The sequence below is a fragment of the Pholcus phalangioides genome, unplaced genomic scaffold (assembly GCF_987345545.1).
Source record: "Pholcus phalangioides strain wild (caught in Gottingen) unplaced genomic scaffold, Ppha-v1.0 ptg000009l_1, whole genome shotgun sequence".
NCBI lineage: Eukaryota > Metazoa > Arthropoda > Arachnida > Araneae > Pholcidae > Pholcus > Pholcus phalangioides.
In genome coordinates this window covers 52,912,398-52,929,109 of record NW_028301602.1, presented here as the reverse complement: position 1 = coordinate 52,929,109, position 16,712 = coordinate 52,912,398, and the positions used below count along the sequence as shown (strand labels likewise).

At 36.3% G+C, this 16,712-nt stretch overlaps 1 protein-coding gene across 2 annotated transcripts in view; it reads left to right on the top strand.

Moving 5' to 3' along the window:
* LOC149083290 (large ribosomal subunit protein mL53-like) overlaps window positions 1–14,835 on the top strand; it is a 48,248-nt gene extending 33,413 nt beyond the window's left edge. For both annotated transcript variants that reach the window (XM_089236534.1, XM_089236535.1), the window contains one exon: window positions 13,409–14,835. In XM_089236534.1, the coding sequence (XP_089092660.1) occupies window positions 13,409–13,551 (143 nt within the window). In that variant the 3' untranslated portion in view covers window positions 13,552–14,835. The remainder of the gene's footprint in view (window positions 1–13,408) is intronic.
* The last annotated feature ends 1,877 nt before the right edge of the window (window positions 14,836–16,712 follow it).

Below are 16,712 nucleotides of genomic sequence, written 5' to 3'. Positions count from 1 at the left end.
TTCAAAAATATGAGAAAAACACTTTTTTTTTTTTTTTTTTTTTAGAAATGTTTTAAATTTTGCCAATTTATGAAATGTAAAATTGGATGGCAATCAATTTATCTACATATAAATGTATGTTAGTGTGCAAATGTTTACCTTTTCTAAACAATCAATATATAAATTGTTATATATTGGTATATATTTAATTTGGTTATTTGCAAAATTGACAAAAATTACTGAGCTGCAAAAAGCTACAGAAAATTATAGTATATCAAAGTAATGTACAAATTAATTAAAGACCGTTACAAAAAAAACAAATGAAATTGAGCCAATAGTTTCCAGGATAGTAATGTCCGTGGCAACAATTTTTTATTTTAACTGCGGCAAAATTGATATAATCACAAATGCAAATTTTCCAAAATGTATGGCAGACAATAACAACAAGGGCAAAAAAAAAAAACATCATCATGCGGCATTAGGCTTTTATTAATTACAGTAATTTATATTTATGATATAATTTGGAACAACTGGCAGTTTATCTTTTGTTTAAATTTTCAACCATAGAGGTAGCAATGTTCGTTGTCACCAAATAGGTTTTTTTTTTGTAAGTAGAACACGAGCACATTCACAGTCGCTGTGTTGACAGTTATTTTTCAATAATGTTTAAATGAAATCTGGAGGCGTATTTATTTATTTTTGCTGAAAGTTTGAAGAAACTCACCCATAGTATTTTTTCTTTCCAATCCCTTTCTTTCAACGCATACTCAATGGTGATCGCTAAAATTTCACCACGATGACGGCCTCATAGTTGAACGGTAATAACTTTTGAATTTGTTGACAAAATCCCTCAAGCAAACACCAGAATACTCCTCACACATTCCTACGTACATTACTTACATTTTATTTCACAATTTTTTATTAAAAAATATTAAATAATCAACATAAAAGCACAGAGCACTGAACACGGTGATGACCTTAGGTGGTGCTCTTCATCTCACAGCTGCATGGTGTAGAGCAGTGGTTCTCAGCCGGGGGCCCCTAGGATATTCCAGGGGGGCCACGGATGAAAATCTTGCAAAAGGGGAGCCACAGCTACTGATACGGGGGCCATGAAGAAATTTGTGACATTAAATTTTTTTTAGTTACTCTGACTAAAAAAATGTAATTTCAAACAAAATGCATAGGATATCTTTTTCGTAACTTTTCCCCATCCAAGTAACATTAACATGAGGAAGAAGGAAATAAAAAAAGTGGTTCATGTAATCTCGGTGATTTACGACTTGGGGGTGATAGTAGGCCCTGACACAAACTGTAGAAGAGGTTTAAGCAAAATGGAATAACTGTAAAGACAAAGCTGTGTGTGTTTAGACTTTTCATTCAAAGAGGGCTGCCATAAAGAAAACAGACAAAGATTTGTTGACCATTCATTGACATTCTTTTGAGTGGTCATAGTAAATGTAATACAAGAAGTAGATGGGTGAATAATAAAAGCTTGTAAAAAAAACCCCATCGTTTTTATGCAATTACAGACGGATAACCATCTAGTTTAGTACAAAGCTATCTTCAGCCAGCACTGAGTGGTCTGATGGGGAATATATTTATAAAAATCGAATAGAGAATTGAAGAGAGAATAAGAGAAGAGCTCTGGGGTATTTTTTATGAATTTTGAAAGGGGGTGCCAATCCATTGCCTCTGCTGAACAGAAATAAAGTCGAATTCAGTTATAACGAACTCCAAGAGACAAAATCATACATGAGGAAAAATACTCGCGAAATTTAATTTTCTAAAACTACATTGCTGTGATAATGTATTGGGACAGGGGTGGCTTAAGCGGGGTGCAAGGGGTGCAGCACACCCGGGCGGCAGCTTGTAAGGGGCGGCAGCGTAGACTTTACTTAAGACAACAAAATTTAACACAGTAAAAATTCACGACATCACGCTTTTGAGTCATACTATACCTTGACAACGGAAACGTTGAGAAAATAGACAAGGCCTCTGATCGTAATACCAGAAACAAGAATGATAAGCTATCTGGACGGCTCGAGACAAAATCTGCACCAGTGTGGAACCTATTTTTTGGGCCTCCTACCTATTGCTCCCTCCATAGCCCCTACCTCCTGCGTCAGGGAATCTTTCGTGGGACCCATGCCCGATTTTCCACGGGGCCCCTTCTACAGTTAATTTATAGAGTGAAAAAAGAAAAATTAAAAGGATTTAGTCCAGGCCCTCAACTGGAGCCCTGTCAGCCCTACCCTTAGAAGGTCATGTCCCTCCCTCACAATTTATCCAAACAATTCCTAACAAAACATTTTTTTTCAGCCCTTCATTTCGGATTTTGCGCCCCTCCAGAGCCAACAGTTTGGTTTTTTTTTTTCAATGGAATTTTTTTTACCCATTCATCCCGGATTTAGCATCCTCTTAAGCAGTGCCCCGTGTGGCCGCAATGGGTTACATAGACAAGCGCCACCCCTGTACTCTATTACAAGGGCATGTGTGCATTTTGGTTCCCTCGCCCATGGCCCTACAAGAGCCCGGGATAATTCTCATAATTTTTTGGCTTTTTAAGGCTATACATTAACTATAGAAAATGCCGTGAGAAATCTGACGGAGAGAAGGCCTGCAAAAGATCCCAGCCTAGGGGCCCATACCCTCACTCAGAATTTGATCCACAATAATCAAATGAAGGCAAAGGAAAAATTTGGTTTTTCACTTGTCCGGTCCCTGGAATACCAAAAACACCTTTGAAAAAATTTTCTTCATAAAAATTACCCTGTTAAATATCATCTTTACAGGATAAGTGATGATGGCTCACAAAAATAAGTGTTCTTTCAAGGATTAAGTTATCTGGCATTTATTAAGAATGGTAAAATAATAATAAGCCGATGTGGTGGTCGAGTGGTCATAGTGACGGACTCGCATAGCGGGGACTTGGGTTCGAGCCCCACCATCGCCACAGTGGTGGTCGGCTGAAGTTGGTTTTCGGTGGTTCCCAACTTCGAGGCGCAAATGCGAGCCGATCTCCCCGTTAAAAAGTCTCGCCACAGAGAGCAGCAGGCCTACAAACAGTACAAATATTCAGTCACTACACATCACTCATTTCACTCCTGAGATATAGATGGCAGCCTTGAAGAAGCATACACAACACTAGATACGCACTCAGACTGTTAGGTACACACACTTACAATTTCGGCACAACCGACTAGGTAGTAAATTGCCTACGGCGATAGACCTGAGTTGTGCTCGGTTTGAAAAAAAATGGTAAAATAATTCTGAAACAAAAGACAAAAAATTTTCTACTTCAAAAACGGGACATATGGTCACGTACATTTTGCATGGTAAACAATGATATGCGGCTTAGGTTTATCTCCAGGTGCTCTTCACCGAAGCCCTATCAGTCTCCTGGCAGGGTCGCCAGTAGGGGTGGCGCATGAGGCTTCACACCCAGGCGGCAGGCTCGATCTTCCCCTGTATTGGGACTTCCTCTAAGATGGACACCACATCTTTAAAGTTTTTTTAATCGATACTGTAATGCTTCGTTTTAACTGCCCTACATTGGCCTTTCAGCATCCTAAATATAGTCCTCCTACCACGAGATGAGATTTGGCTACGGCACGTCATGTCACGTCAAACGATTCTATTTTAGCCTAGAAGGACATGCCAATCGTGAAAGCTCAGTCACTGATGAACTTTTCTCGATGTGCAATCGTTTTACCAAAAAAAAATTGAATAAAATCATCCGACGTGACATGACGCTGCGAAAATTCATCTCGTGGTCGGAGGACTATAATTTCAATGCAATTTTCCTGTCCTGCAAGAACAATGTTGTGGACATTGGAAAAAAAATTCTATAAAGGCGTATGACTACATTTAAAGCAATTTAAATCTGTTTATTAGAGATTCACTGCATCTGCTGATTTCTAAAAAAAGTGAAATAAATTCTCACATAACTCTTCACTTTGAAATATCCATAACCCGCTCAATGCGTCTCTTTGTATCTGTCAACCTAAAATTTATGGTTTTTAGTGTTGATAATACGCATCCACAACCAATTCAGCGACGCTTTTTCACAATCTGCTAAAACTGCTTGGATTTGATAGTTGGAAATGATGTCTAAATGCCAAAGATTTGGAATTTGAATCAAAATGAAAATGTCAAATAATTGAAATTGTGCTTCGTATAAATGAAATATTTTAATATTGACAGAATTATATATATAGAGATTAATTGTGCCCGTAGTTAAAAGTCTCATAAATGTGAAATTTTGTCATAAAACTGAGAGTGAGGCACGAATCCTCTTGCGCACAAGTGGAATTTCGGAGCATTTTCGCACAACCGAGCCTGCCTTGGCCATTTTTCTTTTTCTCCGCACCCTTTCTTCCTTTTGTTTCCTTCCTAAATTTATAAAAGTAAAAAGGACATAATCATTATAAAACTGACTATTTTCAGATCAAATTGCCGAAGTTCAATTACTTAACTGCAAAAATGTCCGATTTTTTTTTGGGGGAAATACAGTCAAACCTAAAGCGTATTAAAGACCCTTTATTAATACGCTTTGGTCAAACCCCCATTAGACCGGAACTCCAAGAGACCCGAGAAAAAATCACTTCGTAATAACGAAATTTCCTTACAAAGGAATTCCAGATTTTTTTATTGTTCCTATGTAAATCTATCTGAGGGATTAGAAAAGTTTTCATTAAAACGATATTTTTCCTGTTATAATGGTATTTGTTAAAATGAGAGTTGACTGTATTTCGTCTCAAACTATTTTTTTACGTGAATTTGAAGGCTGCATGGGTAACAGGGCGTATGGCACTTTACTGGTGAGCCATTAATCTTAGAGGCATACCCAACTAGAAAAAGTATCCAAATCACGTGTCCACACACAACTCAGATATGTCATTCATGTTGTAAGGGGTTGTACAGTTATAAAGATAAAAAAAATGTTTTATACCGTCCCAGTGTGCCAAAAAACCCAATTAAGACGTTGTTGCTCTGTCTTTCCCGATGCCAACTAAAATAATTTCACGTTTCTAAGTGCAATATTCACCGAGATATGCGAATTCGAAAAATTGAGGAAATTTGGGAAAAAACAGCATTCGATGCGGGTAAAATGGTTTCCCCCTCATTTAATGCAATTTTTTTTCCAACTTTCTTGGAATATCTCAGTGAAAATTTGAACTTAGACACGTTGAATTTTTTTGTCTGAGACCAGGAAACAACTTTCCAATTGGGTTTTGGGGCACAAGGTGTCCGCATAAAGAGTTAACATTTTTATTTTAATAACTATGTAACCCCTGGCAACATGAATCAAATATCTGAGTACTACACATTATTTGGGTACTTTTTCCAATTGGAAGTATGCCTCTAGAACCAATGGTTCGCCAGTAAAATGTCATATGCCCCGTTATCTATGCGCCCTGTATATTAAATATAGTACGGACTGTTATGTGAAATATTGCCCTGTGTTTAAGCCAACTCACACGTTGCTTCGTCCGCCTGCGAGAGAGCGGCCACATTATGAACCAAAAAGCCACTTGAAGGTAGCTTGTCATCCAACGAAATATCAGATTTTCACCGTATCATAATTGAAGTCAACAAACTGATAATTTTCTTATTTGAAAATCTGATTATTTATATTTTCCGATGGGCTTGAAATCCTGATAATGAATCATTATTATGTTCACATGAACAGTTTTGTCACTGCGTATATGATTTCTCTGGAATGAATGGTTCAAACAAATATTAATAAAGTTTTCGCACGTATTTTAGTTCATTTTTTTAAATTCATAGTAGGGCTACAACATGAACCTATATCCTTGATACATGTATTATTGTTGAAAACGATGTGGAAGGTTGAACTTTTCAATTGTGATTCATTTGTGTGGCTACTCCCTCATTACTACTTTTATCCGCATGAAGAGAATAAAATTAACAAAACTGCTTGCTACCACTTTTTGCGATTTTTATCATTATAAGAATGCATATTTTGGAAGCTACAACTGACATTTCTCAATGAAACCATAATCTTTTACACAAAAAAAAAAAAAAAACTAATTTGGAAATAATAAAAATTTCATCCAGTACAGTAACTTGATGACATTGTAAACTCTGCGCTTGGAAACGGCACATTGATTGAAAATATATATTTTTTTAAATTGGACTGACACAACACATAAAACATGCAAATCAAACTGAGAAAAACACCAAACAATTAACTTCACAAAAAGTAACATTACGATGATACAGACACTTTGTGACCCCAAGGGATTTATTCTATTTTTACTATATTCTATTATGTTTATTTTGCTTTTTCGTTATTTTCATAAATTAAAAATTAATCAAATTATATTCAAAAATATTTATACTTCAGACAATTTTTGAATAACTATCTTCTAATGGGAAAATGTGGGGGGTAGAAAATTATTTATATTCGCAAGGGGGCCACAGGAATGAGAAATGGTTGAAAGGGGGCCATGGACAAAAAAAGGTTGAGAACCACTGGTGTAGAGCAGTGGTTATCAACCTTTTTTTGCTCATGGCCCCCCATTTCAACCATTTCTCATTCCTGTAGCCGCCTTGTGACCATGATTAATTTTCTACCCTTCCCCCTCCCTCGTTTTCCCATTAAATGGCAATTATTCAAATAGTGTTTTAAGTATAAATATGTGTTTAAATTTAATTAATTTTTAATTTTTAATGAAAATAACGAAAAGCAAAAATAAACATAATACAACACAGTAAAAAAAATAATAAATTATTTTCAAATAATGTAAACTTTGAGGTCATTCAAGTAATACATCAGCATTGAGAGGGTGGGGGGGGTTTCTGATTTGCTGACTTTTGATGATGGGGGGTTTAAAGGTTGCTTACGTTATCAACCACGGTTTTTTGAAGATATGAAATATTCTAAGCTACTGACAAAATTTTGCTGACAAGGATTCAGTGTTTTGCAGACAAAGGGGGTCAAAAATGGCTAAAAATTTGCTGACGTAATACTTGAACGACCCCTTTGCGCTTGAAGACATCGTAATGTCATAAAGTTACTGTACAGGATGAAGTTTGAATTATTTACAAATTAGTTTTTTTGGGTAAATTTGAATTTGGATGAATCAGAATTTCAAACTAATCAGAAATTATAAATAATCAGATTTCAAATAAAAAATTATTGGTTTATTGATTATAATTTCGATACGGTGAGATTTACATTCATCGTGAAAATCTGATGTCTCGTTGGATGACAAGCTATCTCCAAGTGGCTTTTTTGGTTCATAATGTGGCCTGTCTCTCGCAAGCGAACAAAGCAACGTGTGAGTTGGCTTAAACACAACACAATATTTCACCTAACAGACACTACTATATGTTATGTACAGGGTACATAGGTAACAAGGCGTATGGTATTTTACTGGCAAACCGTTCACTTTACAGGAATACTTTCAATTACAAAAATTATCCAAATAGTGTGTAGTACTGAGATATGTCATTCATGTTGCAAAGGGTTGTATAGTTATGAAAATAAAAATGTTAACTTTTTGTGCGGACACTGTGTGCTCAAAAACCCAAAACCCAATTACAAAGTGTAGCCCTTTCTTTCCTGATGCCAACAAAATCATTTTATCTGTATTTAACACAGTTTTCTGGTTGGTTGTCTTCAAATAAATGTTACTGTCAATCACTCATTAAAGTGACACTGTATATATAAATACATTCATCTTGAAACCTTATAATTATTGATAACACAAGCTTATGAGTGGGACTCTCATTTTTATGACCTAAAAAAGAAACGCAGTTGCTAATAACTTATCAGCAACAACGTTTCATCTTTAGGTCATAAAAATCAGAGCATCACTTATGAGAAATTGGATGAGAACACACAAAAATGTCATTGTGCTTGTTTTCATAAAACTCTTAAAATATTTGATACTTCAAGTACTAAATTTCATCTACTCAGATCCTTATGCTCGGTGTTGAAATATCCTGCGGTGTTGAAAAATCAATTAAATCTTCATGTTAATGTTACTTAAATAGGGGAAAAATTGTGAAAAAAATATTCTATGCATTGTTTCAAATTAAATTTTTTTTGTCACTCTTTTAATAAATTTCTTTGTCATTATCAGCAGCCATGGCTCCCCTTTTGCGATATTTTCCTTCCATGGGCCCTCTGGAACATCCTGGTGCCCCCAGTTGAGAACCACTGGTGCAGAGGGACTATGGATTCTACATGAGAAGCGAAATTGATGGACTTCCATGTAGGATTGTCATAGACACTGGAACCAATGTGGGTATTGTTAGGATGGACCTGGCTTGGAAATTCCAGCAACAGCTTCTCTACCTGTCAACATCATTGACACTGCAGATGGTCACAGGAGAGAAGATGACTGTGCATGTTAAATTGGAAGTCTCAACGAAATTTGCCCCACTTGTCTGATGTCTCATTGTCTTCGTGGCTGACATAGAACTTTTGGACTTTCTTTCAAACTGTGCACAACTCAGGTCTATCACCATCTATGGGTGATTTACTACCTAGTGAGTTGTGCCGGAAGTGTAACTGTGTGTGTACCTAACAGTCTGAGTGCGTATGTAGTGTTGTATTTGATTTTTCAGTGCTGCCATCTATATTTCAGAAGTGAAGTGAGTGATGTGTTACGATTGAATTACATTTGTACTGTTTGTAGGTCTGTTGCTCTAGGAGAGATCAGCTGGCATTCGCACCTTGAAGTTGGGAACCACAGAAAACCAACTTCAGCCGACTACCACTGTGGCGACGGTCGGGTTCAAACCTGGGACCTCGCGACACGAGTCAATCACTATGACCACTCGACCACCACAGCGGTGTATCATTGGACTGGACTTGGAAAAACATGGATTTTTCTCAGACTTGAATGACCAGTTGTACATGCTTAAGGAATACATCAACCCATTCGGATGTGGTCCTGACGAATTTCTTCCACAGAAATTGATGGCCATTCCAGAAGTGGGAAAAAGATTGCATGAAGAGGAAGATCCAGCCTAGTATGAAAACAGTGCATGGAAATTCCAATGCCCTGACAAGAAGACTGTGTCCACAGAACTGTCATTGCCCTAAAGTAGAAGAGAAGTATGGGCCCCCCATGAACCCTAGTGACACAAATAACATCTGAAGTCTCGAGTGATGATCCTTAGAGCGACTGGAACACCCGGAAGGGCCAGCTTGAAGATCCTGACATACGACCAATAATGGACTCGAAGGAATCAACGGGATTGAATAAATTGAAAACAGGATTGAATTGATTTGTTGTGAGGAGCAGCAATAATTTCAAATCAATCGTGACACTTTTCAGGACTTATGTGCTCCCGAAACTAGAGTACTGCACTATTATATGGAGTCCTCACAACAATCTAGACTCATTGATACTAGAAAGAGTCCAGAACAGATTTCTACGTTACATGTTTTACAGGCAATTTCACGTCTACATAAATGACGTAAGTACAACCGAACTGCAACGTTTTTTCCATTTCCGATCATTGGAATGCCGAAGAAGAAGAAGTTACCTTCACTTTTTGTATAAAATTGCCAATAATATAATTGATGACTGCTACCTTCTTCAACTTGTTGATTTTTCTGTGCCAATTGGAAATAGGTCTGTTCGGCGAACTTTTCGCTTCCCTAAACCACAAACAAATATTTTACGACGGTCCCCTATTTTTGAGATGTTCAATATATATAATCAGTGCGATGTGAAACCCGATATGTTCAATTCAACTATAAGAGAATTTCTTGAAAGTGATATGTGTGTATGGAATATACATGTTATTATGCTTTTCCGTATGTATTTCTATTGTTCCACTTGTTTTTTTTTTTGTTTTTTTTGTAGTATGTTGTATTTGCGTTTTTGTATTTTTCTTCTCTTGTCCATCTCTGTAATTGGGCAATCCTTGCCTGTTGAGACGTGAATAAATAAATAAAATAAACCAGCAAGACGCTGGTTTATTCTTGGTCGTTTCTTCCAATCCGGCAACCAGAAGATAATGGGTGCTATGGGACTTCTTGAAGATGATAAATGGCATGCTGCACCGCAAATGGGAGTCTGAGGATGGAAAAACTTTCAGGTAAGAACTCATTCTACCAAGAAGCCATGTAAAAGAAGCCTTGAATGAGATGCATGGAAGCCTAACTGGCAGACATTTCGGCTTAACCAATACTCTTCAGAAAGTCTGTGAACGATTCCATTGAGACAAACTGTAGCGTATTTATGTGCTACAGTCCTGTGATTCAAAGATCCAATCAACTCAAGAGGCAATAAGTGAACTATGCAAGTTCCAGATCAAAATATTTATTGCTACAACATACTTTGAATAAGTTACATGTTAGAGTTCAATTGAAAACATGGTAATTCTGAAATCGACAACAACACTGATTTGCAAAACAACAAGGAAAAAGACTCACCCAATACAGCCAAGGATCAACTCTTACTATCAGCGAGACATCGTAACACAAAAAAGTAAGTCCTACGTCGAGAACGAAGTGTTCTGTTTTCAGGTGAGGCAGACTATGTTGACCACTCGAGGAAGGCTCATCTTAGGAACCTATAGGCATCGGAGCACCATTCCGAAGTAGCACCACTTGAAGAACTCGCTGAATCACACCCATCTGCGAAACATGCTATCGATCATCGGCACTACATTGAAGACCTAGTTGTACATAACTTGGCTGACGTATCATTTTAAGGATCACCTGACCCTTTCAAAGAACCACTTTCCAACTGACTAGAATGCATGATAAATGACTATAAAATGACTAAAAGATTATATTTGAATCAACTACCCGGACCAGCCGGAATAGCCTAGCTTAAGAGTTCGCCTTTTTACGACGTTAATAACATCCCAACAACAAGTTGTTAGTAGGGGTTAGACACCCATCAACCCCTTTGAGTGGAGTGATAAGTTTGAAGATTGAATGCGATGCTTCTGGTTAATCCAGAAGTTAGAAGATTGAATGCGATGCTTCTGGTTTATAATGGCCGAGAATAAGTTTGTTCTTGGCGCACTGAAAAAATGAGTTTCCTCCGGCACATTGGGAAAACAATGACGTCACTCCATTGATTTGCATATTCTGTCGACTATAGCAATTATTTCGGATATTCTGTATTTTTGGTTGGCAACGGTTTGATAACTGTAAAGGAACGATATCGATAAGGCTATTGAGGGTGAGACCAAGACAATGGACTATAGGTAACTAGCGGAAGTCCGCGGTCCTCTGCTAATTAGACAAGGTAATTGAAAACAATTATTTCTTTACAATGAATAATAGCATACACAGGGCCGGTCTTAGACCTAGTTGCGCTCGGTGCAAAAACAGTAGTCAACGCCCCCCCCCCCAGGTGCAGATCCAGAGTGATGTGTCGGAGGAGGCAATTTTTGCTGAGGCGACTTGATAAGGGCCCCTATTGTAGTGGCTATAATTTTTGCTAGTCATTACTGTCCAGTAAAATACAGGGCAGATTCATTCTACCATATTATCAGACTCGGTGTATGGTGATCGTCCCCATCGCCCAACCCCCTACCCCTCTTGGTTGGATAATAAGGGACGAAGTCGGAAAAGCTTTCTTCCTAAAATGGGGGTTACCCAAGGGCGTAGCGGGGGGGGGAGGGGGGAGGGACTCCTCCCTCCCCAAAAATGTGAGAAAATGACCGAAAAAAGGGAAAAAGATGGCCAAATCCATTGTTCGAAATTTCTGGCTACGCCCCTGTGGTTACCACCATTTAACTTGTAAACAAGCATAAAAACCCAACTTGTTTGATTTAATTCAGAGATTTAAAAACGTCACACATTTATGCAGGGTACTAATCACAAAGGATCTATCTTCTTCATACTTATTTTAATTGAATTTTATGGTAAAATAAGTATAGTTTCACGTAAGGGTTAAACATAATAAAAGTGGTTAAATGAAAGTGATATTTTCGTACGATTACTTTCATATTTATAAAACTCATGAACTTCATTTAAAATTATCCCTCTTAGACCCAGTACCAAGAAACGGAAAGGGCAGGCAAACACCAGCTAAAGCACCGGGGTCTGCAACTTGGGTAGGCCTGTAACTATTCCGAAGCAACTTGGACGGTGACCCGAGCGGAATGGGAGGGGGACACTTGTAACTCCTTTTTCTGAGCATAACCATTTTAAGAAAAGTCTGCCCCCGAGAAAGCACGCTACGGACCTGGGGAAGGGGCAAGGCCATCTTAAGAGAATCATGTGCCCCCTGGCCAAGTGGTTTTTCTGAGGCCCTACCTAGTAAATTCTAGAAAATTTTAACTAGATCTCATTTTCGTGTTGCCCCTCTGCTTTTGAGGATCTCGGGATGCGCCCGGGTGTTATTTTTCTCTCTATATTTTTTAACCTCAGGGACTTCGGCTTTAATCTCAACGATAACGAGCAATTCTTGAAGTTTGGGCTGAACATCCCTGAGGTTAAAAAAAATATCTAAAGTGAAAAGTAGCAACCCGTACGTTTGTGCATACAGGGTCTAAAAGGATTATGCATAAATCTTGCGAAATTTATCAAACTTACCGAGAAGATTGGTGATTTTTTATGCATTACTGATATACTTTACCGATTCAATGCATTTATCATCGCATTTTTCAAATATACATAAATACATATCCGAAATTTCTCTTATTTGAAATGGATTTGCCGCTGCCCCCGTCTTTATTTGCGATATGCGAGATACTACGTTATAAGGTATAACCTGAGGGAAAAGATATCCAAAATAATTCCAATTAATCTGACACACACACTACATCATATATACGGAAGGAAGAGAAAATGAACTATATATTCTAGAAACCTTGATGAAGAACTATCCCAACGGTTTTTCAAAACGCAGCGGCTGTAAGGAGACCTCATTTGAAAGAAAAAAAGAGAGAGAATAGAATATGGAAAAAGAGAAAACCAGTTTGAAAATGGCAGTAAGACCTGTTTGAAAGACACGTTAGGAACACGGAAAAACAACAACCAGCGCCACTATCTGGCAGAATTCTTTGAACATTCTGGAACAACAACAACCCAGCAGAACAACAACAAACCAGAACACGCCAACGATGGCAACTTATCGCCGGAAAAAAAGTTGCCAACTTGGCGTGTCCCCTATACCGAAGCTGTTCCTTTCTGTTCTGTAAAATAAATTTGTACTGTCCTTCGAATTACTTTGTGGTTTACCATGTCAAGTTCTTTGGAGAGGCATTATATGGAACAAAATATACTAACGTAAATTTTAAAAGTTTTTTGTTCTCAGTTCTAGTTTAATAATCTCAATGGAATGAATTTCGGGCATCAATTATAAATTTTTAAGTCATTATTCACTATGGGAGTCACTCTGGAATTGGTCAACCCCTGTATTACAGGTTTTGAATCTGCTTGTGATCTAAATTCTTTATTTTTTTTTAATTTCAGGAAATGGTGTGAATGTTGCATTCAAAACTGGAAATCTTTCAACTTCAGAAATTGCAGAAGAATTCAACACTATAGTGACAAGATTTGCTGTTTTACCAGAAGAATCTATTGTCAAGTTGAAGGGTGTTAAGAAAAATAAATAAATTTAATTCTTTACAGCTATGAAACAAACATACAGGAATTTAAGTTCACAATATCACTAAAAATATTTCAGTTCCTTAAAAAAAATCAAAATCTGTATTCATTGTTTGCATTCAACATGATTCGGCAGTCATATGAAGCTAATATTAACATATTCAACAAGGTCTATGATAGTCTTCCAGCATTTGTAGATGTTTTTGATGAGGAAACTTTTTATATATTCACATTTTTTTTTATTCTTGGTACAGTCTTGATAGCCTTTATCTTGTCGTGGTTTATCAAAATCAAGCCAGTTGAATGAATGGAATGACATTTCTGTGCAGAAACAAAAATCTGATATCTCATCTATTTGTTTTTGCATTTATTATGTGCAGTAATTTGAATATTATGCAGTAGTTTGAGGTTTTTAAAATTAAAAATGTGATAAATGTAGACCATTTCAAATTATTGATTTTTATATTAGCTACAAATGTGAAAAATGAAAAGTTTTCTAAAAAAAAGAATTATTTTGCCTCAATACTTATTATATCTGTGTTTGTCTGCATATTTCTTAAGTTCTTAAACATAACATGTTTCAAAAGCAAAGCTGATCATTTTTATGAAATGAACTAAAGTGTGAAAAAAAAAAGTATTTTTGATTTTAAAGCACAAAATATACTCGGGTGCGGTAGCCCAGGTCGATAAGATGTTCACCTAAAGTACCAAAGGATGTTTAGAGGTGTCATAAGTTTGATACCCGGTTTATATTTGTCAGAAAAATTTCCTAACACGTGTACAAAAAAAACCAAAAACTGTGAAATGGAAAAAATTGCTACTGCAGGGAGTCGTCCTCGATGAGTATAAAACAAGACTGCTGTTTGGAATCAGCAATAAATTGTAGGTCCTGGTATACTCAGCCCTCGAGTGCAGAAAATGACCGTGGTGCGATAAAAATGATCAAAATACACTCGCCCTAATTTGGCAGCCAACATTTTCACACCAGGGCAATTTTTTTTTTTTCAAACAATCCCTGTAAAGTTCCCAGCCAGTTCAGCTTTGCAATATTAAACTCACTTTCTTTTCTGATTATTTAAATGAGCCATTTCTTTAGGTGTGAGGATGTGATAGTATTTCACTCTAGGAACTGTAAAAGTTTATATAAACATTGTGCAACTAATCAACTACACATTTTGATCTTTATAATACTGTTTTAATTATAATCTAATGATAAAATACTTTATTTTTTTCTGCTTGTACATGTATCATTTCAGAACCAAAAAGATTAAAGCCTTTTTTGGTTTGTTTTACATTCTATGTATCTCTATCCAGAGTTGTTTAGTTTAAACCACATGGTTTAAAAAAAAAAAAAAAAAACAGTCTGTTTTTTTTGAAATCACATAAAAAGAGACCTAAATATAATTTTTTTTCTTGAAAAATATAGTGGTTCATTATCAGTTGAAATTTTTCTTTCTTGCCACACATATTTTATTCTTGGGTACATGCTGATGGTATATCATTGAATGGTGCAAGATATGTTTTTTTTTTTTAAATCTCATAAAAATGGCCTAAATATAAATTTTCTTTTATATTAACCATTTTAATTGCCGAAAATTATATACATTGTGGTGTGCCGGCGCCCTCGGTTCATATTTCACTCGCCAGATGGCGTCGCCATACCATAGTATACTTCCATACTCAGTACAAATTTTTCCTTCATGTACGAAGTACAACTACACGATGGCATGTTATTTTTTAATCAGTTGTCTACAACGTGCGTCTACAGCCTGCGGTAGACCCAAAACCAGCAACCAATCAAAAAGCAGCATTTTATGACGTCAGTAAATAGGGAGTGGAGACGATTCATCTCACTACAGCTTTATCGCAGGATATAATCTTGGTTATTTGGCACGATTGTTGATTGACGCCAACATACTTGGCGACGTTTATTGATAGATATGCCTAATTTTACAGGTGTTTTATAACCATATTAGTACAGTGGTAAGGCCGGCGTTACACTATAAAAGTTTGATAAATTTTCTTTCATAAAACTTAGCAAAGATCTTTTATAAATTGTGCATTCAATTTTTTTTTTAAATTTATTTTATAAAGGAAATGGACCACATTACACTATATAAAAGATTTATATGCAATTGTTTTTGCAAACGTTTTCGTCCGTTTGTCAGTCGTCGTTAGGCTGGTATTACACTATAAAACTTTGATAAAAATTCTTTCATAAAACTTGAAAAATGTAACCAATAAACACATCTGTTACATTCGAGCGAACTTAACTGATCCGCCTATTGGTTGCATTTTTGAAGTTTTATAAACGAACTTTTATCAAACTTTTATAGTGTAATCCCGGCCTTTGTCTTGTGCTGTTGCTGGTAGTAGTTATGGATGAAGAAATTTTTTTACCATTTGCAACCTCTGTAATGGCCTCGGTTTTAAAAAACATGAAATTTATGTGGATGATTGTATTGGATGGAGTAATTTGCGGAAGAAGCTAATTATTTTGATGCATTACATCTTTAGCTAGGAACGCAACTTAATGAATATGTCAGTTTATGAAGAAGTTGAGGAATACAACGCTCAGAGTAAAAGTTTAGCGACTAAATTGCCCGTGTTTCATCATATTAATATTGCGTCTTATATGTAACGGTAAAATCCCAAAGACTCGGGTTTTACCAAAGCAAGTTGGTGAAAGTCCAAAAAACTCTTGTAAAAAAAGTTTTCATTTCGGATTTTTACCAAGTCAAAGTCCGTTTTAAATGAATCAGTTGATCATCACGAACTTATTAGTTCCTGATGATGAATAGTTTATGAATAATAATTCATTAATTATAAACAAATAATGAATTAACAAACGAAATAATGAATTAACAAACGAAATAACCACCATGATGAGTTTTGGATGCTATTTAAGTAATTGATGCTCATAATTAATTTACTCCTACCAGTTAAAGCCCGTTTTAATTAATTTAACATCATTAATTCAACCATCTCGATTAATTAATAATTGTTTAATAATTATAATTACTAGTGTGAATGATACTTATTGATGAATTAATAGTAATAAGTATTTAAGTAAAACTTATTTCGTCATGAGATTGCGCGTGGGGGTGCCGAGCATAGGGGAGATACGGGGGGGGGGGGCATTGCCCCCCAGCATCAAAGATGAAGTTGA